We start from the raw sequence: 24948 nt of genomic DNA, 5'->3' as shown, positions 1-24948 counted from the left end.
CCTAGTCATTGTCCAACTGGTGGCATCTGAAATATGTCAGTTGGTATTTCATCAGCTCCGGGGGCCTTGCTTTTTGCCATTTCCTTCAGAGCAGCCTGAACTTCCTCCTTCATCACCGTTGCCTCTTGATCGTATGTTGTTTGATGAAATCCTTCTATGTCAGTCAATTTCTTCTGGTATAGTCATTCTGTGTACGTCTTCCATCTTCTTTTAATGCTTCCTGGATCATTCAATATTTTGCCCCTAGTATCCTTAAGTGATGCAACTTGAGGCTTGAGTTTGTTCTCAGCTTAATAAAAGCCAAGTGATTTTGGCCCTTTTGATTTTCTGACTCCCGTTCTTTGCACATTTCATCATAATACTTTGTCTTGTCTTGCAGAGCTGCCTTTTGACATATTCTATTTAACTCTTTAACTTCCTGTTTTCCTTCCTTTGCTTTGGCTTCTTGGTGCTCTAGTATAGTATTCAGAGTCTTTTCTGACATCCATCTCAGTCTTTTCTTTCTCCTTTGTCTTTGCAATGATCTTTTGTTTTCTTCATTAATAATATTCTTGATAGCTTCACAAAGCTCACCTGGTCTTTGCTCATTAGTGTTCAAGGCCTCAAACATGTTCTTGAGGTGATTTTTAAGTTCAGGTGGGCTAGACTCAAGGTCAAGTGTTGGTTCTTTTGGATTCGATTTCATTTTCTTTAGCTTTAGTTTGAACTAGTCCATGAGTAATTGAGAGTCTGTTCCACAGTCAGCATGTGGCCTAGTTTTCATAGCTAATACTGAGCCTTTCTAATGATTCTTTCCACAGATGTAGTCTATCTGATACCTGTGTTAACATCAGATGAAGTGCATGTGTATAATCACAATTTATGTTTTTTACAAAAGGTGTTTGCAATGAATAAATCATTGATTCAACAAAATTCTGTCATTCTAGCTTCAGCCTCATACTTTTTTCACCAAGTCCATGTTTTCCAACTACTTACTGATCCTTCTTCTTTGTTCCCAACCTTTGCATTCCAGTCAACTACTATTATTAATGTGTGTTGGTTGCATATTCAATTGACTGCAAAAGTTGGTCAAAATAATCTTTTTCTTCCTTTTTGGTTTTGGTTATTGGTACATATATTTGCATGATAGTGATATTAACCAAACTTCCTTGTATGGGTATGGATACTATCCTGTCACTCACAACAATGTATTTCAAGATGGATCTAATTTTACCTTTTTATCTCTAAATACAACCCTGTTTTTCCTCACCTTTTCATTTCCAGCATAGTAGATCATATGATTATCTGACTCCAAATGTCCCCTGTCAATGCCGTGAGAATTTGTACTTATGGTTCTGGAAGTTGCCAGTAGCACAGAAGGTGTGGCTAATCATAGGAGATGGGGAAGAAATAGGAAATAAGTCTGAAAGGGAGCAACTCTTGGCATGAAGGTTAACATCGAAGATCCTTAATGAAGGTGGAGGTTGAGATGGAGATGATGTGCTCACGCTGACAGGTCTGAAATGTTTGCAGCCTCTGGGGTTGTCACCGAGAGGGTGAACTTGCAAAGAGAGACGTGAAGATTACTTGGAAGGCTAGTCCAGTAACTGTGGCAGCAAAGTGTGAGGACCTGGCTGAAGTTGGTGGCACAGGAAGAAAGAAGGGGTTGGGTCTGAGAGTTTCAAAAGGAGTAGCTGATATGATTAAGATCTAGGGCTTCCATGTTCTTGTAAGACCTGGAGGAATATAAGCCAATCAACATTTCCCAGTGTCTGCATGTTAAAGAGAGGTGTGACATCACACAATTTCAAGTGTGTGTCATTTTCATGAGTACTCTAATAGACTGAAGGGTTTTGCAAGAGCTATATACTGTCTTATACACTATGGTGCTCTCAGCAAATGGCATCTGGTGCGTCTGTTATGTAAGAAGTGTTTGGTAGATGTTTACTAAGTAAATGAGGCAATTCACAAATCAATAGTGTGAAATGAGTGCAAACTTGGACATAAGAGAAGGAATCTGGGTCAGGATTTTGGTACCAAATCTGTTATTAGAGTTATTATTTTTAACCTTTGTTGCTTGTGTTGGGTAGCGTTGAGTTGGAACCAACCCATTGCCAACCTTCTCGCAGGCTTTCAAACACAGTTAATCACACGAAAGAAGATTGCTCATCTTGGCTTAGATAATGGATTTTTTCCCCTTGAGCCTTGGTTTTCATGGCAAAGTAGGAGATTGAAGTCTAAATTAGAAAATCCATGAATGAGCTTTAAGAAGGATACATATAGAAGAGATTATATGTGTGTGTGCATATATACACATCTACGCACATAAACTTAATGTTTTGTTCATCTTGTCTGGCAGAAGTACTTTGTTTTGCCTAGAGTGGAGGTGCAGGGGCCACTTTTCATCAGCATCCCACAGTATTTGTTGCAACAGCCAAGGGTTTTAAGAACTCTCTGAAACATACAATTAGAGGTGACAATAAACTAAGTGACAATACTAATGGGGTGCTTTATTTTGCAACATTAGTCTTACAAAGAAAATTAAGACAGTATGTTCTGTTGATTTCCTAGGAGAGTTAAGATGTGATGTATTGTTAGCCTGAAACTTACCAACGGGTGGGATTTAGAATTAGGCCTCATTGTCAGTGGACAGTGAGTCTCATATCTAGTGCCTGGTTCATACTCGTTTCCAGCAGCCTCGGAATTGCAGCTGCTCCAGCCCTTGTGCTAGTGACTTCGTCTGCATGTCTTTGCCCAGCAGTCAGGCCTCCATGTCCCACGTTATTTCCTCTGTCCTCTTCCTTGCCCCCACCAGGCGCTGGGACAGCATCCCAGTTCTGCACCACCTTCTGCTGCATGGTGACTCTGTGCTTCAAGGCCATGGAGCTCATGAACCATCAGCTTGATCTTTACGTGAGAATCATGCCTGTAGCTCCTGACCACCCTTGGGAGACACGTCCAAGTAAGAGCTCCTGGCCCAGGAATTCCTACTGAACCCAGGCCTCCTGGCCTCCCTCACTAAGTTGCGTTTCTAAGACCTATGCCTGCCAGAACCTGAATTTAAACATGTTGGGAATGCTGATGACAGTGGTTAAACACTCAGCTGCTCCCTGATTAGTAAGACCTCACCTAGCCTGTGCAGGAAAAGTACCTGTTCATCTGCTCCTGCAAAGATCACTGCTTAGAAAATCCGGCAGGGAAGTTCTCTTCTATTATTGCATGGGGTCATTGTGAGTTGAGGTCAACCTGGTAGCACCTAATAGTAATAATAAGCATCATGCTTTTTCAATCTATTTATTTCCAAGAATTTTTAAATAGCCTGGTCAAGGAGTGAAGGAAGCAATACAATTTCAGAACAGAGAACTCCAGGAGATGAATCCTTTCTTAATCAGCAATTTCTCTTAATCAGCAATTTCTCAGCCAAGCTGTGTGCCTAGGCTGGTGGTCCCTCCAGTTAGCCCCCCTAACTTCCTCCACTCATCTCTCAAGGTTAATTTATCGCTTCTTCATGATGACTCATTTTAATTACAAGCTACTAACGAATGTGTAAAGAGTGGGAGTTTACAGGAGGTCTCCCTTCATGAAGACTGTAGTTATTAGGAATGTTAGGTGCATGATAGTTGACAGTCTGAATTTGAAAGCTGCTTTATTTCTTGGTTTTCAAACTGGGATAGTAAAAAAAGAATAGAATACTAACAAAGAGTTCAGACAAAATAAAAATGATCATTAGAGACAGAAATCTTTGATGGTGGGTACTGGTATGCATGTTGGCTCCAGGTTCTAGGAGCCAGGGTACTCACTCTCATACTTAATATTTAATTTTCATAATGGGTTCCTTCTTCAATTATTTATTTATTCTCCACTCAAGCCATGCCAAACCCTTTATCTACCTGTGCACAGATTATTCCTAATCCTCGCAATCATTTTGCAAGGTCAGTATTAATCACTCCTTTTTTTTTTTAAACCAACAATGAATGTTAAGTGGTTGTTAGGAGCTGTCTGTGAATGCTGTGAGGGGACTGTGACAGTAAAGATACTCCAATTCCCTGCCTTCAGGGGATTTTCCATTGTCAAATAGAAGATACAGACAAGGAAACAGATCATTAGCATGACTTCGTATGGTCTCCTTCATTCCTCAGAAATGTATATTCATAAAAGCTTTTTTAGTAACTGTGATCATACCTTCTATTGTAGTAGCACCATCTAATTTTTTTTTTCTTTAGAAACACTTATACCCAATTTAAAAGAGATTTGACAAAGAGTTCATTGCATCATTGCCCTGGTTAGCAGAATATTAGGAAGGTTGATTGGCAAGAAAATGATCAAGTCGTTATATTATTTACTCAACTTAGTTAATTCAGCTTGCAAGCTGTCAAATCAGAACTGTCTCATATCTAATTCTCCAGTAGATTTTCGAGGCTGTATATCCTATGGGAGGAAATTGCCTATATTTCTCCCTTGGAGCTGCTGATAGATTCAAACTACCAGAGAAGTGGGTTAGCAACAAACGGAACTTCGTACTGATGATACCACTAGAGCTCTCTGTTAGACACGTGTACTAGAATGTTATACAGTGGTTCTGCTGACTAAAAATAACCTGGATGTTTATAAGTCTCTCTCCATGGCACAGTTTATGCTTGATTGCTGACCTGAAAGGTGACAGTGTCAGCACCTGGTGTCAGCAGAAGAAAGGCCTGGTGATCAGCTCTATAAAGATTACAATCAAGAAAACCTCAGGGAGCAATTCTTCTCTGTAACACGTGGAGCTACGTACTGTGAGTCAGAATTGATGAATTGATGACAGCAATTGATGGCAGCCGAATTGATGGCAGCAATTGTATTTTGCTCTAAATATATATTTCATTGCCACTTTCTCTGTGAGACATAGTTGTATGAGAAAAAGATGTTATAGAAAAACCTGTACAATATGAATTAATTGGTAATAATTAATAAAAGAGAAAAAGAAAACTTTTACAAGCCTCACAGAATATTCTCTTAGGATAGATGATGAAGGCAGGGGCAACTTTTCTGTCTTACATGTATAGCCTAACTATTTTAGTTTGTCACAATAGACACCTGTCCTTTTGAAATATTTTTAAAACAGAAAACATGCTCTTTTACATGGGGTTATAAGATCTAGATTAGAGTTCATGTCCCGAGTCCTGTGGGGGCACAGGGGCCCCTGACTGTGTGTGAGATAGTTTGGGAGGCCATTTGAGGCTGAGTGTGGAAGAATGAGGAGAAAGAAGCATTTCCCGTAAAGGGCAGGCAGAAGCTCCATGTGGACAGCATGAAAGCTGGAAGATGCTTCCAGTGTTTTAACAGCCTTCAAGAGAAGTCTTGAGTTGTTCTTTCTCCCTTAGCCTCCACAGTGGATAGTTATTTTTTCTCAAGACTTCATTTTGTTTTATGATTATCATTGTTGAATCCCTGTCCTAAAACATGTCTCAGATATCCCTTCTTATATGTTGTTTCAAATGTTATATTCAGACTTTTTATTTCTCATTTGGAAGATTGAGAAAACCTCTCCCAACCTCTGTCACTACCTCACCTAGCTCTTGTCTTTTCGTTACTTTGTCTTTTTCAAAATGCAGTTTTGACCTCTTACTTTCCTTCTTCAACTTTAATAATCTTGCACAGCTTCTCACATATGATCCACCCTTCTGAACAGGTCGGCATCAGCCCTTGCCCATCTGTCAGCCTGTCTCCTACCTTCTCCCATGCTGTTTGTTGTTCAGTGTTGTCAGGTCTGCTCTGGCTCATGAGAATCTTGTGCTCCATGGAATGGGCCTTACTGCCCAGCGCTGTGCTGTTACCATACGTGGCCACAGGCTATTTTTATTATTATCACCACCTTTGTGTTTGAAAGGATTAATTTTCAGAATTAAATCAGCAGGCGTCCTAGTCTGAAAGCACTACTGAGACTTGTTCAACATTACAGCAACTGACAGACAAGTGGTGGCTATGTGTGAGGTGCCTTTGCTGAGAATTGAACCCAGGTCTCCCGGGTGTGGAGTAAGCTACTCCCGGGTGTGGAGTAAGCTATCCACCATTGTTTTAATTTCTCTCCATATTCTCACTGAAGTAGATAAAGACAGTAATTTTCACCGGGGGCTTAGTATAGCAGTTTGCTGACCTGTTACTTTGCAAATGCTTTACTTATCTCCTACTTCATTTCCAGAAGTTAATATTCATAATTTACTATTATTTTGAGGCAACTATTTAGAAATTAGGGAGCTCTGGTAGTCTAGTGGTAAGGAGCTTGCTGCCAATCCAAAGGCACATGGTTCAAATCGACCAGTTGCTCAATGAGTGAAAGATGTCAGTCTCCTCTCATGTGATTAAACTGTCTCTGAAAAACCACTGGATGGTCAGTAATGAGTTGGATCTGACTTAAAACACATCATCAACAACATTTAGAAATAACTACCTCTCTTCCTGTGCGATTAACTGCCTCTGAAAACCTACCGGAGTGTCAGCTATGCATGGGTGCCAACTGTATGGCACACAAAAACAACAACAAGGGAAAATAGCCTTAGTTTTTCTCGAAAAAATTATGGGCTATGTTCCTAAGTTACTGATTTTAATGTCAGTTCACGATTTGTACAGACTTGGAAATAAGGCAAGATTTGTAAACTTGTCTGTTCCAAATCCAGACATATTCAGCCTTTAGAGGAAAAGCCTTGTTTTAAAAGCACTGCACTAATTAAACAGTATTTATTTTCTTTAGCTAAACACAGAGTTAGTTAGAGATGGTCTGGATGTGCAGTAAAATAGACACAAATTTGAATGGAAGTCCCCAGAGGGACTCACTTTCAGACATGCTACATGTTAGAGTTCTCCCTCTTCATTGTGGATTTTATAGTTATACTGGTTCCCTAGTACTAGTAATAAATGACCCCTGTAAAAGAAAGAATAACATTACTCGTGCTAATTTTCCCAAATGATTTTTACGTTACAGTTTAAGACGAAAGTAATATACTATCACCTAGCTCCCTCTGGTGGGCATATATATGAAAGTCATGCTGTCCAGTATCCTGTACTTTGTGAGGGAAGTTTTGATGGTTCCTGGGAAAAGAAACAAGCAAAAATACTACTTAGTAAGAGATATCATAATCTCTCTCATTGCCATCTGGCCAGAACTGACTCATATCTAACGCCTTAGTGGGGTTTTTGGAGACTGTAAATCGCACGAGAGGAGGTCGCATATCTTCTCCAAAGGAGAAAGGTGGATTCAAAACACCGGAGAGGCCCCTGCCTTTGGGGGTAGCAGGGAGCGCCCCACAGGTCACACGCCAGATAGAATAATAATTATATAAATGCACCCATGGGATAAAAGCTTTGAGCTTGGAGTCCATAATAACATGAATAATAAAATGGCAATAATAATTTCTGCTGAGATCACAGTATAAATTCGAATCAGAGGCAGATTTTACTTAGTAGCTTCTTAATATTGTCATGTTGGGATAAAATTTAATATAATGTGGTTGAGTCACTGGTTTAAATTATATGCCACGTATTATTCCAGAACCTTTCAAAAACACAGCTTTTTATAGTGACAGTTTTTACTGAGTGGATATTTTAATTTGAATGGTTAATTTTTTCTTAAGCTTGTTAACGTTTATTCATTCACAGGCTCCTCTTACGTATACTCACTGAATCAGGAAGATAGAGTTAAACTTTAGCATCTCTAAATTATGAGGAATTAAGTGACATCAAGTTTTATCTGAATGAGTCTACGCTGCTTTGATAGCAAATACTCAACACTGTTAAAGAGGAAACTGTATAAAGGCTTGTGATGAAGTTTTATTTCTAGAAGATAATACTTTTATTAAATTATAAGTTCCTTTTTTTCCCCTTATCGCCAGTGAGTCAAAAAATGTATAGCTGACCGTTCAGTGAGTTTCCTAGGCTGTAAATTCCATGGGAGGGGACTGTCCTCCCATGAAGCTGCTGGTGGATTTATCGACCAGGGGAGTGTGGCCTTGGGTTAACAGCAGAACTCCCTGTGGAGCCACTGTTGTTGTTAGATGCCCGTTTATTTGAGTACCATTCATAGTGCCCCTCTGAACAACAGATCTGAGCCCTGTTCTATCTTGTGCCATCCTCACACTTCCTGATACACAAGAGCCCACTGCAGCAGCCAAAGTGTGAGTCCACCTCGTTGAAGGTCTTCCTTTTTTTCGCTGACCCTCCACCCTTTCCAACATCATGTCCTTCTCCAGAAACTAGCACCTCCTAGCAACATACCCAATGCATGTGAGGATAAGCCTCATCAGTCTTACCTCCAAAGAGCACTCTGGCTGCACCCTCTCCAAGACCTATCTGTGTGTTCTCTTGGCCGTCCATGGTATGTTCAGTGCTCCTCTCCAACACCACAGTTAAAAGAGTGTGGAGCCACTCAGTAGAGCTTCTTGTAATGTTGAAAATTCACATTTGGTATTGAGATATTGTTTGACAGGCATTATCTCATTTAAGTGTTGGAGAGGCCCAGGTGGTGCTGTTTTTAAGTGTATAGCTCCTAACTAAAAGGTGGGCCATTAGAGTCTTGGAAGTCCTGTGGGATAGTTCTACTCTGTCCTGTAAAAAGCAACAGCTCACTGCTGTCAAGTTGGAACCAACTCATAGCTGACCCTCCAGAGGGTTTTCAGAGATTATAAATGAGAAAAGATTTTCCATTTTTCTCCCTCAGAGAAGCTAGTGATTCAAACTGCTTGCCTTTGGGTTGCAGGTCTTTTGTGCAATGCTTACTCTGAGTCACATTTGACTTGATACCACTTAATTGCTACGAAATGAAACTAGTGCTGTTGTATCTGGAGGAATAGTCTTTCACTTTGCACATCACTCTTTGTCAATGTGCTGTATGAGGTAACCTGAGTTTGCTATGTTGCTAAACCTTGTGCCATGGGGATATCAAATGCCAGAATGATTTCCCAATGTGAACAGTGTTTGGTGGAGCTCCTAGTTTGTAAAACAGGTTGGGAAGCAGGAGTGGCATCCACTTCCTAAACCACATGCATCTGGAAACTCTATGAACTTGGAGAAACAATGATAGCTATGGAAAGATATTAGATATTTTGTTCATAGAGTCACTATGAGATGACCTCGAGTCCACGGCGATCAACAACAAGAACATTATGGAAACAAGCCTTATGTTGAAAATGTAGTATTATTTTTATTTATTTATTTTTTTTGTCTCTAACAGCCTCACTGAGTCTTTGAGCACGTGATCATGAGTGTGAAAATTTGAGGGAAGGGTCAAACTTGTTGACATTGGATGCCAGAACCATAGCTCAGCACATGAAAGTTCAGATACTGAAGATCTTCATAAGGAATCTTTGAAATAGATAATCAAGGGTAATTTAGAAATTACCTCTCGGATCCTGAGATACATTCAGAATTAGAACAGGCAATTATCTTGAAGTTAATAATTACAAAAAAATAGCTACCATTTATTTAAATATTTTACCTGTATTAACTTCTTTAACCCTTACAATAACTCAATGAAATAGCTAGTAGGGACTATAACTGTAGACATTTTACAGATAATGAAACAGAACCTGTAATAATTTACCTACAGTTGCATGGCTGATGAGGGTGGTGGCCTAGTGGATATGGCATTGTACTGTAACCCAAAGACAAGTGGCTTATTCACCTGCTGTTCCTTGGAAGGAGGGTAGACAGTCTCCTCTTATGTAATGTATAGCTTCTGAAAAACCACTGGAGTGTCAGTTGGTTCTGACACAACAACAGATTATTATTATGTTTTAATCTGGTCTAGTTTCAGAGCTGACAATAATATACCACAATATAGCTTATTCTGTGGTGATGGAAATGTTTGGGGTGTGTGGTGTCCACTAGGGGAACCACTAGCCACTTGCGGCTATCTAGCACTTGAAATGTGGCTAGTGCAGTTAAGGAATGGATTTGTTCTTCTTTACTCAATTTGAATTAATTTAAATAGCTTGATATGTTTACAATATGCCTATGAAAGTTGAACAGTGAATTAGGTAGACTGAAGAAGAATTGATAGCTTGGAGTTATGGTACTGGTGAAGAATAAATATCCCATGGATATCCAGAGAAACTATTATGTCCTGGAAGAAGCCAAAATTCCCTTTAGCAGCAAGGATGGTGGGACTTCAAATGACATAATTTCTGCATGTTTTGAGGATGAACCAATCCCTCTGGGAGAAAGGAAAGGGAAGAGGGTCAGCTAAAGAGAAGAACCCTCAATGAGATGGCTTGACAGAGTTGCTGTAACAATAGGCTCAGATATAGTAGTGACTGACTATGGTGCATGACTGGGCAGTGTATTCTTCTTTTGTGCGTAGGTTTCTATGGGTCAGAACTGACTCAAGTGCCTAACACCGCTACCACCATTGGGTTACTATGTTGGACGGTGAAACCGATAGGATCTTTTAAATTCTGTGGAAATAAGAATGCATTAACTTTAGGATCTTATGATCTAACTTCTCTTTTTTAGTAATACGGAAACAGCAACCTGCATGGGTTAAATAATTTGTTAAGTAATAAACATTAAAAAGGGACAAAACTGGGGAGCTCTGGTGCCTAGTGGCAAGGAGCTGCAACTACAATCCAAGAGGCACACGGTTCGAATCCACCAGATGCTCTGCCGGGGAAGGAGGGACAATCTCCTCCTGTACCAGTCAGATCCGATTTGACGGTACACTCACACAATAAAAAAAAAAAGAAAAAGGGGCAAAACTGACATCTGTGTACTTACCAAAGTTTCTCTCACTGTGTTTACAAGTTTAGCTTTTAATGTTAATAGTTAATATTAGAGAAATTAATGTTTTGAGAAAAGAAGTAATGTACCCTTCCTTAAATACATGCTCAGTGAACACTTTCCTCTTCCCTCAGGTTATTGAAGCCCTCTCTCGACTTTCTAGAACACCTATAGCGCTGGCCACAGGAATCAGGTAGGCTTGTTCTACTGTGCATGACCTGTACAGTCCCATATAGTATTTATTAACCGATGGTTATGATCTACCAAGCACCACGAAGACTCTCTCACTCAGAGTTCTTCTTTAACCCACTGTGATCTAATCATAAGGAGCTGCACTACCAGGTCAAAGGCAGGTGGTTTGAATCCACTAGCTGCTAGATAGGAGACAGATGGACATTCTCCTCCTGTGTAATGATAACCTACTGGAGAGTCATCTATGGCTTGATTCCTACTCAGCTGGCAATGTGGGGAAGGATGGGAGGGTGGGACAGGCAGGAGGTGGGGGGGAAGAGAAAGAGAGAGAGAGAAAGGGAGGGAGGGAGGGAGAGGGGAGAGGAGAGAGAGGAGAGGAGGGAAAGGAGAGAAGTGAGAGAGGGGAAGAGAGGAGAAGGAAAAGAAGAGACAGAGAGGGGAGGGGAGGGAGGAAAGGAGAGAGGTGGAGTAGAGGAGGAGGAGAGAGAAAGAGAGTAGAGAACATGAGAGAGATATTGATTATAGTCTTTAAGTAAGTATAACTTTATTCACGTTGTTGTTGTTAAGTGCCGTCGAGTCGCAGGCGACTCATAGCGACCCTATGAAGGAGAGTCCTCGCTGCTACTTTATTCATAGTTATATAAATTTATGGAGTAACTACCAAGCCTTCAAATCTACTTAACCAAGGCCAGTGGCACAAGGCTAGCATACACATTGCATAATAACCAAATCTCTTATGTGTGCATTTTTGAGCCAGGAAGGACACAGGCATTGGTGCCTGGCTCCAAGATGGTGGCTGACTGCATCACTCTGAGTATGTGTGGATTGACTGTCATCTTGGGGAGGTGACTCCGTCCTGCTCAGGTCACAGTCTGATGAGCATGAGATCTGGTTTCTGTGCAGCACATATGTTGCCCCTCATTCTATCATAATGGAATCAATCCAAACTGACTCATAGCTCTGGTAACTTCATACAGGCTAAGCATTGTCCTCAATTCACCACTATCACGGAGATGGTTCTTTCTTTAACTTCCTCCAACACCTCTGTCCATAGGATTTCTAAAGAAAACACTAAAGCTTACCTAAATAAGTATAGTGAAAGATGTTACACTGCATTTATTTCCAACAGAGCGTTTTATTACCACTAGAGGTATTAAAATAACCCACAGCTTTTAGATGTTTATTTAAGAATAATAATATGCAAAATGATACAGACACAAAAATGTGTATTGGAAGCTTCACAATAAAAGAAAAGCTTGGAGGTAAATTCCTTAAGTAAATTCTGTCATGCCTTTGCAGTGGGGAGTGCATGGGATGTTGTTGGGAGCTATTTCTGTTTCGGTTATTACATAGTCATTCCTTCAATAAAGATCAACTGTAAGTAACATTAGGGAATAAAGCAAGCCTCACCAGCCACATTTCATGGAATTGAAACAGATTTTGCTACTTTGTTTTCTGAGGGTATGGTATTCATGCCTCCAGTTACTAAGGCTTGGTGACCCTTTGTCCTTGCCTCTCTTACTTTCATTCCTCTCGGTCTAGCTCACATTCTGATTCTTAGGGAGAAGGTCCACTCCTGTAGCACTACTCAGTACAGACCAGCCTCCCCAGGCACTGCCTACAAAGCACAGTGGGCTTCAGGAGGACACCTGCAGACTCTTTCTCCAAAGGGGTAACGAATTTGGCAGCTTTCTGTAGTATCAGCCTACAGACTGGACAAATGTTCATTAACCAATTCATCATTACATAAATATCTTTCCACCCCAATGTATATTTTTATGTTGTTGTTGTTGTTGTGTGCCATTGAACTAAAATCAACCCCTGGCTGACCCCCGAGTCGGTTTTCAGAGGCAGAAAATGGCACGGGAGGAGATTGCCCATTCTTTACCTGTGGAGCAACTGGTGGTTTTGAGCTGTGTGCCTATTTTATATTTTGTAATATAAAGTTAAATATATTTGTAAATAGTATTACTCAATTTTAACATAGTTTGTTATTTTAATTCTCCAGAGATATACATTTGATGGGTTTTATCCTTTTAACCTATATTTTCTACAGTGGACTTGTGCTATATAAATACGATCAAATGAGTCTAAATTTTTTAAAATTGCAAATGTTGATACTTACCACTCAATGTTAATTTATCTATAAAACATAGTTCTTCATAAATGTTAAGCATTGAATTAATTACTAAACTAGTATCTTTACCTTTTAAAAACTAAAACCAAAAACTGTATTGGCCAGTATAATTATTTAGCAATTACTTTGTTGTGTTTTCTTATACATTTTTATGAAGCATATGACATGTTGAGTACATCACAATTAGTATGCTTTGGCTTTTTTTGTTTGTTTGTTTTTTTGTCATCAATTTAGGGCATTATGTTGTCATGAAAAAAGTATATAGTAGTATGAGGCAAATAAAGTTAAAAATGTAAATGAAATTTTCTTTGATTAAGAGAAAAAAGATTTGTCTCTGAGGTGTGGTTGATTCATTTGTTCAATAAATAAGAATTAAAAAAATTAAATACCTTATTATTAAATTCCTAATGGCTGAGTAGAAGAGTACATGAGAGTCAGTAATCATGTGTAAAGGGCCCAGGACTTGTCTGCTGGTGGTTTTCATCTGTATTTCTGGACTGAGACATGGAAATGATTGCCACTAACTTACCTGTCATTCAGGTCAGTACCTGTAGCTGAAAAGACGGTAGAGAAGGCTAGGATGTCAGCACCCCTGCTTGATCTCTGATTGCGAAGCTGGGGCTGGTGGTCTGGGGTGATCCTGCCAGTGTGTGGCAGGTGGGAGAAGACATACACACACACACACTTCCATGCCCGTAGTTGCACACTAAGGATTCCTGGTGGCACTGGCTAAAACAGTTATCTGTCAATGGGAAGGTTGACAGTTCAAAGCCACCAACCCTATGGGAGAACGATTTGGCAGTTCTGCTTCCTTAAAGATTACATCCTTGGGAACCCTCTTGGGGCAGTTCTCTGTATTGTAATATTGATGTTGGGTGGAATCAACATGACAAGAATAATTATCTTTTGGTTTGGATTGCACACATGGTGAGTAGCAGTAATTGCTGTAGATGAGCTGGAGTAGCCTCCTTGGGAGACTCTCGATACAGTTGTTGTAGGGAAGGTGATTTTGAGAAAAGTCCAAACATGACGTTTGATGTGGTCCCAGACCCAGCTTATGTATCTGAGGGCATTGCTTGTTGAACCACACTATTTCTTTTCTCCTCCTAGGCCTTTCCCTACAGAAGACATCGTCAATGATGAAGACATCTACAAAGGCCTTCCTGACTTAATAGAGTATGTTGAGCATTTTCAGCCAAGCTAAACTACAGTCAGAATGTTCATATGCATTGTGCACTTTAACAGTTGATGTTAAAATAAGCTTTCTGAAATCACAAAATCATCCAGTGATAAGAACAGTCAAGAACTGACCCTCAGCTGGTGATAGAAGACATCACAAGAAAGCATTTTAGTTCTCTGTGTAGGTTTCACATCATGAAACTCCCTATGGAGAGAAAGAAGCATACTGAAAAGTAAAGTAAAATTGGAAAATTTCCCAAAGACATCAGAGGGAGAGTTGATGAAGCCAGAATTAGACAATCAGAGAACAATTAGAAGAGTAATAGAGCCTACTACTGGAGTTCAGATAATGCATGTTTTATAGGTTCAAGGAAGGACAAAATCATCGTAGGCTAGAGTTACCCAGGGGGGTCCTGTTGAATGATGTTTGATTTGAGCAGAGAATCCATTTGGGCTTATTATTTAATAGTCAGGAAAGCAAGTCAGGTGTCCGCAGCCGATTATCTTCTGCTGATTGAATGACTTGCACGGATTACAAATGAATCTGAAACGTGAGCCTCAGCCCTCAAGGAATTGATACTATAGATCAGACATGTTTGCAAAGAATTATAATAGAATCAGATTATGTTCCAAAAGAGTTTCAGAACCTGTGGAAATTCACCTGTCTCACACTCTGCCCTTGATTTTGCTCTAGGTCTTTAATCTCACTGCTTCCTCTACTGTAGGAGCAGCTTCTCAATATCCAAGTCCTTGTTCAGGGATGTCTCTGCAGAGAGGCCTTTCCTGACCTTTCTATTAAATATTTTGAACACTTCATTTCCTTTCTTTGTGTTTTTACAACTCTCCCACTGTCTGAGACACTCTACTTAAATTTATTATCTTCTCCTTAGAAGATGAGTATATGAGATTAGAGGCTATGCCTTGTTCATGACTGTATTGCTATATATGACTTCAAACAATGATTGATGCATAATAGGTTATCATTGTTTTTTTTAAAAAAATATTTGGTATTGACACATTTTTTCTTAATAAAGTAAAATACACACAAAACAGATAAATGCAGAATCTAGCTGAAGGGGACCAGTGGTGCTTTCTGCGTGGGCTGGAGAGAGCATGATTTGAAAACTGCTGAAAACTTACTGTTCCCGATGATGTTGAAAAAACATTTAGATCTGTTAAAGCCTCTGCCATTTCTGGATTATAAACTTTTCTGCAGGTGATAAAATTGAGACATTAGAGTATATGCATTTTTTAAAAGGGTGACAGTGTGTTGTACAGTGGTTAGAACAGAATATAAGACTTGGCTGTAAGTCTTGGCTTTGCCATGTATTAGTTATTTTATCTTTGACATATCAGACAAACTGTTGGTTTCTCAATTTCCTCATTTTTATAATGGTTTAGATAGTAATGTCCATCATGGTAGGTGAGTTGAATGAGCCCATATTTGCAGAGCTTTCAGTTATATGCTTAATACATAGCATTTGACCAATAAACGAGAACGTTCATTTCCATCAATGGTTAAGTCTCTTATTATTATTGTTGAGTTTTATAATTTCTCTTGTTAGTAGGAACAGAACTGCAGTATAAGGCTGTTGATTATTTTCAGTAATTCCATTTTGTTAGCTATTAAAATCCAGTAGGCTATTTGTAGCTATTGCATTTTTTGTATAATAGGAAGTGATCTATAATTGTGTTTTTGCTTCTAAGTGAAACCCGTGCCGACGATGAAGAAGGCCTGTACGACTGTGTGTATGGGGAGGATGAAGGTGGTGAAGTCTACGAGGACTTAATGAAAGCAGAGGAGGCACATCAACCTGTAAGACTTCCACCGGTTTTATTCTTAAATTATTCAGAATATTGTGTAGGAGTACCTTAGAGATACCACAGGTTCAGTGCTAGATGACTACAGTAAACTAACATCGCAATAACACGAGTCATACACATTTCTCGGTTTCCTAGTGCATATGAGAATTCTGGTAGCCTAGTGCATAGGGAGTTGCCCTCCTAGCCCAAAGGCATTTGGTTCAAATCCACCAACTGCTCTGTGGGGAAAAGATGGCCGGTCTTGTTCTGTAGCCATCTTTTCTGCCTCTGATACTTACCTGGAGGGTCAGCTATGAGTCAATTCTGACTCAATAGCAATGGATTTGGCTTTGAAGGAATATAAAAGCTATTTTTACATTATACTGTGGTCTACTGTGTGCAATTGTTATTGTTGCTGATTGCCTTCCAGTCAAGCTCGATTCATAGCGACCCTATGAACAAAAGGCTTGAAGCTCCTCTACAACTGTCGACATTTATCAAAGTTCATAGAGTTTTCCTGAGACGTGTTTAGGAAGAGGCTGCCATTCCTGCTTCCAGTAGTACTATATAAAGTTTGGAATATTGTTGAGAGTTATCAAAATATGATGGAGACTTGATTGTTGGGAAAAAAGGCCAACACAACAGAGCCAGTAGATCTGCTCACGATGGGATGGCCACAGACCTACAATCTGTAAAGCGAACAAAATACCCAAAAATAAAACAACAAACCAACCAAATCCACTATTTCTGTGAAACACAGTAAAACTATGTATGCTTGCATTATCAGTTATATACCTCTGGATCCGTAGGCACCATCATGATAGATGAAAAAAAGATTGAAACTATTAACAACTTCATCTTACTGGATCCACAGTTAGCATCCTTGCTCCTAGCAATCAGGTAATCAGGAGACACACTGCACTGGAAAAGTCTGCAGTTAGAGACCTCTCCAAACTATTGAGAAGTAATGATGTCAGTTTGAGGACTACGGTGCATCTAGTTCATGCCATGGTCTTTCTAGTCACTTGGTATGCATTTGAGAGCTGGACAATGAATAAGCATGACAGAAATAATTGATGCCTTTGAGCTATTGAGGTGTTAGAGAAGAGCACTGAACATCGCATGGATGACCAAGAGAGTGAATAGATATGTCTTGGAGAGGTGCAGCCAGAGTGCTTTTCGGAGGCAAAGATGACAAAGCTTTGCCTCACATACTTTGGGCATGTTGTTAGGAGGGGCTATTCGTTGGAGAGGAACGTGATGCTAGGAACAGCAAAGGAGAAGAAGACCCTCGACCAGGTGGATTGACATGGTGATGGCTGCAATGGGCTTTAATGTGTCAGGAAGTGTAGGATGGCACAGGATAGTACATGGTTCAGGGCTGTTGTTCATAATGTTAATATGGGTCATATTTGACTTGACAGCACCTAACAACAACAACAACAACAAACAACTCATGTTAAGAAAGATATTGTTTGAAAGACCAATTAATTCTTTACATAAGCATTAATGGAATAGTTCCTTTTATAAAAAATCAGGTTTTGCTTGCTTGGGAACTGATATCCTAGTTATTGCACTTGGAGATATGTAAGGAGGCATTTTGCAGTTTAACACAGCCATGGGGAATTTTTTTATCTAATCCTTTCATTGCACTAGTGAGGAAATCGAGCCTGATAAATTACTTGCCACTGAGCTAAATAAAGGCCAAGTGGCAATAGAATAGAATAGAATTTCAGGGAATTATGAAATTATATGTTGCTATGAAAGAAAATTTTCTCTTACAAAGTAGGTAATTTTTCTTTAAATTATATCTGATGTAGGAAAAAATGTTGGAGAATATTTCTTCGTATTCATTAGGTATCACTATAAGATTCTTTTGTGCTTTTGCTCCATTTCAAAATTTCTTGCTTTTTCCACTATAAACTTAGAAACTTGCTTTTTGATATTATTATATCCATGATGTGCTTATAAAGCTTCCTGTGCCATTGACATATCCAAAACCTGTACAAGGAATTAGTTTGAATTATTTTCTCTTCTGTAATTTGAAGCAAAGCAATGATCAATTGCTTAACATACTGCTTTTGAAACCAAAGGCATTTCTTGATCAGCTTGGTGGTGATCTAGGTTTCTTTGGTTCTTTGATGAGTTCATTCAGCTCTCTTGGTGCTTTTATCTTTAATCAGAGGCCGATGGATTGTCTGCTGCCCCCATGGGGAGTAGAGGCTTCTTTGGAACAGGAGAAAGTTACCTCGCTTGAATTCAGTACTTGTAAGGGCAGTAGGCTTTGTCCCACTGGATGTGCTGACATAGTACATGTGTTAGCATTTTCGGAGCATTTAGCATGGAATTTTTACCCTTATAATTGTCAGCCACTTTGTTGTTGACAGGTGCTGTTGAGTCAAGTATGAGCCATAGCAACCCTGTGAACAACAGATCTGAACTCTTACCCTATGACACCCTTATCATCTCTGACATACTTGAGCCCTTTACTACAGTCACTGTATTGGTGCCTCTGGTGGAGGATCGATCATCCTCTCTTTGCCCCACCTGCTACTTTTCCAAGCATGAAGTCCCTCTCCAAGAAGTAGCCTCTCCTAACAATATGCCCAAAGTAAGTGAGATGAAGTGTTGTCGTCTTTGCCTGCAGAAAGCATACAGGCTGCACTTTCCCCAAGACATATCTGTTTGTTCTTTTGGCAGTCGATGAGATATTCATACTCTTCTCCAATACCACAGCTCGAAGGCACCAGTTCTTCTTCTGTAATCTTTATTCACTGTCTGGCGCTCAAATGCCTAACAAGTGGTTGAAAAGACCAGGGCCTGAAGCAGGGGCACTTCAATTTTCATACTGATGTCATTGCTCCTCTATTATTTGGATGCTTCCTTTGGAAAGGGCCCTGACTGTAAGCTTTCTCAGTGCAGTATTTTTTTTTATCTTCTGGCTGCTTGTACCAAGGGTGTAATCCATATTGAAGTCTGTAGTCTTTGATCTGCAGCAAGCACTTTAAGGTCTCCTCACTTTCAGCAAGCAAGGTTGTATCATTATAGGGTTTTGATGACTCTTCCTCAAATTCTGATGCCACATAGTCCATAGAGTCCAACTTCTTGAATAATTTGAGCCGTATGCAGTAGGTATGGAGAGAGGATACAACCCTGGTGTACACCTTTTTAAATTTTAAACCATGTAGTGTTCCCGTGCTCTATTCGTCCAATAGCCTCCTGGTCTAGGTAGAGGTTTCACGTGAGCTCAGTTCAGTGTTCTTCTCATTCTTCTCAATGTTAATCATAAAGATTGGGCACTTTAGGTGCCAGAAAATGGTATTCTTTAGTTTCTCTTCCAGAGTTATTTTTGCTGAACTGCTAGCACTGGGTTATTTACATGGATCATGGAACAAGGCTAACAGGAACACTAACTTTGATTTATTGGGCCCTTCTTGTAGATTTGACAAGGCCCTAAGTGTTTTACATGGGTTAGCTCCTCCAGAACTCCTAGAGTTTGGTACTGCAATTATCTCTATTGTACATATGTGAAAAATTGAGTCACAGAGAATTTAAGTAACTTGTCTAAAGGCACCAAGATAGTGCAGTTAAACTGTGGCTTGATTCCAACTTCATCTGGCTTACAAACCTTTTGTCCTGGCTCTATACGGTGCTAGCTCCAGATTTATTCAGTCTCAGGAGAAAAAGTCATATCACGGTGTAAACTCTTAAAAAAAAACCCCAAATTTGAAAGTTTGTACCCAACAAATAAACCTTTCCTATTTTTAGTTATCTGCATAGTACTTGTAAAATATACTGTGGATTGATAATGACTATATTATCACATTTGTGGTATTTCCAGATTTATTAAAATGATAATGAGAGAGACATTAAAGAGAGTATCTATATTCAGAAGCTTCATTTTAATCGTTATAACATTTTCTTTATATTGTCTAAAATGATAAAAGCATAACAAACCCAAGATACATCAGAAATGACAGTAAAGTTGTCTTTCAATTATGTGCTTTATTAGAATGGAATATTTAAGACATTCATCATCAATCTTGATCAATCTAGATACAACCAACTAGATAATACAATGGAAACCAATTATTTGTTGAACTAATTTAAATTTGATGATGATTCTAATTGCAGAAATGTCCAGAAAATGATGTAAGAAGTTGTTGCTTGGCAGAGATTAAGCAGACGGAAGAAAAATACACAGAAACTTTGGAGTCAATAGAGAAAGTAAGTAACTATTATTTTTGATACCTCAATACTATTTTTTATTGTCATAACATTAGAGTTAATAGTCCTGCTACTGTGTATGTGTTTTATGTTTGCATATTTATGAATTCTATACCTATTTATTGATTTCTTTGCATCTAAGAGGCTTTTTTTTCTAGTGGCTGGAGATACATCCCCCCCAACAAGAACAACAATAACAACAACAAATTTAAAAAAATCAAGCCCAGTGTTGTTGAGTGGAAGGAGAACAGCTGAACTGTCTCTCATGATCTCCAAAGCTGTCAACGTATATAGAAGCAAGCACGCTGCCACATCTTTGTCCCATGGAGCAGCTGTTACATTTGAACCAAGAAACTTTTTGTTAGCAACTGACCTTTCACCACTGCACTAGTCTCATTGACGTTTCATATTCCTTAAGGGTTTAGAATAGAAGCACAGCAGTTTACAAAGCATCAGGTGGTGATGAGTGTTCTGTATAAAAATACAACAAGGGAATAGGATAGACAGTGATAAAGATAGTGATAATAGTATAATTATGTAACAATAGCTATCATACCCAGAAGGGTGGAGGGACAGTGCAAGTGAGGAAGACCCTGGGTGAGATGGATTGATATAGTAACGGGGGTAATGGAGTTTGGTGTGTCGGAATCAGAGAGACTGGTTCAGGACAGGGAAGGCTTCAAAACTGCTGTATAAAGGTCACTGTGAGTTGCAGACAACTCAATGGCACAACAACAATAACATCATATAGAGTGAGCAAAGGCCTCTAGGATAACATTAACAATGTGTCATCTGATTTCAAGTTTCTTTTGTTTTTAACAACTTATTCGGGCTTGTGTGAGGCAACGGTAAAAGAGACAGTAAGAAGCAGTGAGATTCTGAGAGAATTTTGAAAGCAGAGGCATGGTATTTGGTGGTAGTTTAGATAAATGAAGCTAATGTGGAGTAGAGAGGGCGAAGGGAAGATAACTGCTCAGATTTTGGCATTAACAACTATCAGAAAAGTGAAGAATGGTGAAGAACGCTACTGGAGAAGGAATGGGTATAGGAATCACAGGTCTGTAAGGCAGAATTCTGCCCTTTTGTGGAGTAGACGCTGGTTCATTTCCTGACCATTGCATCTCATGTACAGCTACGACTCCATGGCCAGCAGAGACGTGTGAGTTGTCATGATGCTGAATGACTTTCAGTGGAATTACCAAACTCAGCCAAAGAAGAAAGTCCTGGTAACACTCTTTTGAAAACCAGCTAATTAAAATCCTGCGATCACAGTGGTCTCATCCACAACAGATCAAGGAGCTGTCTCAACACAGGCCTGCATTTTGTTGTTTTGAATGGGAGCACCTTGAGTCAGGGCCCACTTGTTGTTTTGTGTGCAGAGTCGAGGACAGTTCATAGCGACTCCATGAACAATGGATCTGAAACCTCTCTGTTCTGACATACTTGAGCCCATTGTTTCAATTACTGTATCAATACATCTTGTCAAAGGCCTTATTTTTTTTTTTACTGACCCTCAGCCTTTCTTACCATGATGCTCTCCTCCAACGACTGGACTGACCTCCCCTGAGAACATACCTAAAGTATGTAAGATGAAAGTTCACTATTCTTGCTTCCAAAGAACACCCTGGTTTCATTTTCTCCAAGACAGAATTGCTTATTCTCTTGGCAGTCTGTGGAAATTCAGTACTCTTCTTCAGCACCATAATTTAAGGCATGCCTTCTTTTTCATTTATTTGTTCAACTTTCAGATGCATAGTAAGCAATTGAGAAGACCATGGCTTGGAGTAGGTGCACCTTAGTCTTTAAGCTGACATCATGCTCTTATCAGCTCATCATAACAGAAATATTAGACTTCTAAATTGAGACTTCTAAGGAGAAAGATTAATGAATCTAAAGATGAGATTGAGATACAGATTGGATTGTTATTGTTGCAAAATGACACTTAAGTTCATGAACTGTCAGTTCTTTACCATCTAGGCAGAACTAAATCATAACTGACCCTACAGCAAGTGTTCAGAGGCTATAAATTGAACAGGAGAAAATTATCATTTTTCTCTTCCAGAGCGGCACTGCTTTTGGGTTAGCCCCACAACTCCCCACAGACTGCTACCAGTTCTTCCTAAGAGCTCCCTGAGCATTCGAGAGCTTCTTCCCACGAGGCCACCAGAGCTCCCACAGTACCTAGGCGAGCTTTCCTGGGGAGACCTGGTGGCCTCATGGTTTCCTGTGCGATTTACTGCCTCTAGAACTTGCTGGAAGGCCAGCTACGGGTTGATTCTGACTTGACTGCACACAGCTACCAACCAGTAACTCTAGTGACCTAATGGTAAGAAACTGCACTTCAATCCCAAAGGCATGCTATTCGAATCCACCAGCTGCTCCACAGGAGATGGATGGGCAATCTCCTACCTTGTGATTAACTGCCTCTGAAAATGCACAGGAGAGTCACCTATGTTTTGGTTCCAATTCAGCTGCACACAGCAGCCAATCAGCAATGATGGCTTAGTGGTAAGAACTTAGACTGAGAGGTCAAAGGCACGTGGTTCAAATCCGGATGTTCTGAAGGAAAAGGATGAACAGTCACTTCCTTTGAGACTTACTGCTTCTGAAAACCCTCTAGGGGGTCAGTTATGAGTTGGTACCAACTTGATGGCAAACAACACTATAATTAGGAGTTGGAAATTAAGACTAATGAGGAAGATCTGTAAGTTTGGGAAGAATAAAAAAGGTGTGAAAGTGTTACTTAGGAGATAATTAGAGATAGATAATGGGACTATGTAGCATTGTAGCACAGCTTATCTTTATGACTTTATTTAAAATGAGACTTCATGTTTATGTTCTTAGATACTGCTAGTAAATAGTGGCAAGATTTAATCAGTGTTTACTTAATTTTTTTCTGGAAAGCACAATAGAACAAAAGAGGGTATTATTAAAAAAAAGTGATTCTGATATTGGTCCATGGAGTTTAAATTGAGTAAGAAAGAAAATGAGGACATGGGAATTGAGGGACAGTGGTAGAGTCAGTGGATTGGTGGGCAAAAATGAGGTTGAAGAATTCTTTGAAGGAATGAACAGCAGGTATAAGGTAGCTATCACTGCTATAAATCCGAGCTATCCATTTGTTGATAATGACAAGGTCTTAGAGGGTGAGCACAGGAGAGGGACACTGAGCTAGAAGCTAACACGTGCACTGGAAAGTCTCCAAGGATGGAGGGACCAGGCTATTGAGAAAATAATCTGCCTGGATATTTAGATTGTAAAGAATGAAGATCGAAGAAGAATGGAAAGAAATATGGTAGACTAGGCAATTCAGATTCTCAAAGACTAAAGAGGAGGAATGTGGAGTTGGTGTATAAATGACATAAATAGATGATTGGTCTCAGGATCTGTAATCTCCACCAGGCGTTTCAGAGGCAGGCTGTAAAATCTCTGTCGTGTATTTCCTCCAGCATGCCATGATATTTGACCATCTCAACCAATTGAACTTTCTTGTCTCTTTTTCACTCTCAGAAGCACTTGTTGCCTAAACTACATGTTATAGTCATTAACCCTACTTTTCCTTTTCATCTTTGTTCATGTATAAAATCATTAAGCTGGGGAAAACTAGGGAGATATTTTGTCTCAAATGTCAATAAATATTTGTTGCTGAAAAATTAATACTGTGTAGATTAAGGAAAAGTTATGCTGAATTATTAACCACTTCCGTGTTTTTCCTCCTACTAGTATTTTATGGCACCGCTGAAAAGATTTCTGACAGCAGCAGAATTTGATTCGGTGTTCATCAACATTCCTGTAAGTACAAATACACTAGTGAAAACTCTATTCTTCTGTACAATTCCAACATCTTGTTGGATACCAAATCCCTGTTTTAACACTTTCTTATTTTTAAGGATTTTTATTTTTTTTTGATCTCTGAATTTTTAGATCCTTCTTAGATCACTAAGTAATTTGTCATATCATTAACATAAAATTAGTTGTAAAGCCAACAGAACATAAATAGATAAGAGACCTGCTTGTATTGTTGTGCACTCTGTCAGACACCCCAAGTGGGTGATTAGTTACATGATTTGTCTCGGAATGGTCCCTTTTGCCCCAGGCTCCCTCATCTGTTGCTCCACCAACTCCCTGCAACCCTTCTCCACCCTGTACATTCCTTTCTAATTTACATCATTCTTCTCCCTCCTTGGCTGTTGGGTTTTAGTGCTTTCAACATCTGAATGAATTAACTTTAGCTCTTATTTCTGAAATAGTCTATTTCCCTATTGTTCAACAGACTGCTTCATGGTACATTTCACATGCCAAGATACCCGAGATAATCTTAAAAACTTAAAAGGATATTTACCCTATCAACCACAGATCTGTACCTTGCCCTATCCTGCGCCATCCTCATAAGCTTTGATATTCTTGAGCCCATTGTTAAAATCACTATGTCAGTCTATCTTGTTGAGGGTTGTCCTCTTTTTCTCTGACCCTCTACCTTTCTCAGCTTGGTATCTTTTTCAAGACCTGCCCCCTTTGCCAATAGCGTGCTCAAAGTATATGTGATGAAGTTTCACCAGCCTTGTCTCTAAAAAGCACTCCGCTATATTTTATTAATTTTCATAAACATTTACAGAGATTTTGGGTTTCCATTCATTCATTGTTGCACTATTCTCTCTACCCTCCTCCCAGTTTGTTCTTGT

The 24948-nt window shown here is 39.4% G+C and overlaps 1 protein-coding gene across 1 annotated transcript in view; it reads left to right on the top strand.

Annotated features, from left to right (window-relative positions):
• VAV3 (vav 3 guanine nucleotide exchange factor) overlaps positions 1-24948 on the top strand; it is a 561290-nt gene that overhangs the window by 248158 nt on the left and 288184 nt on the right. The window contains exons 3-7 of the mRNA XM_006882495.1: positions 10863-10921; positions 14168-14233; positions 15944-16052; positions 20174-20266; positions 23990-24058. Of these exons, the coding sequence (XP_006882557.1) occupies positions 10863-10921; positions 14168-14233; positions 15944-16052; positions 20174-20266; positions 23990-24058 (396 nt within the window). The remainder of the gene's footprint in view (positions 1-10862; positions 10922-14167; positions 14234-15943; positions 16053-20173; positions 20267-23989; positions 24059-24948) is intronic.

The sequence above is a fragment of the Elephantulus edwardii genome, unplaced genomic scaffold (assembly GCF_000299155.1).
Source record: "Elephantulus edwardii isolate Elephantulus edwardi_28Jun2011 unplaced genomic scaffold, EleEdw1.0 scaffold00020, whole genome shotgun sequence".
Lineage (NCBI taxonomy): Eukaryota > Metazoa > Chordata > Mammalia > Macroscelidea > Macroscelididae > Elephantulus > Elephantulus edwardii.
The sequence above is the reverse complement of the archived record's forward strand: the minus strand, read 5'-3'. Positions and strand labels throughout refer to the sequence as shown.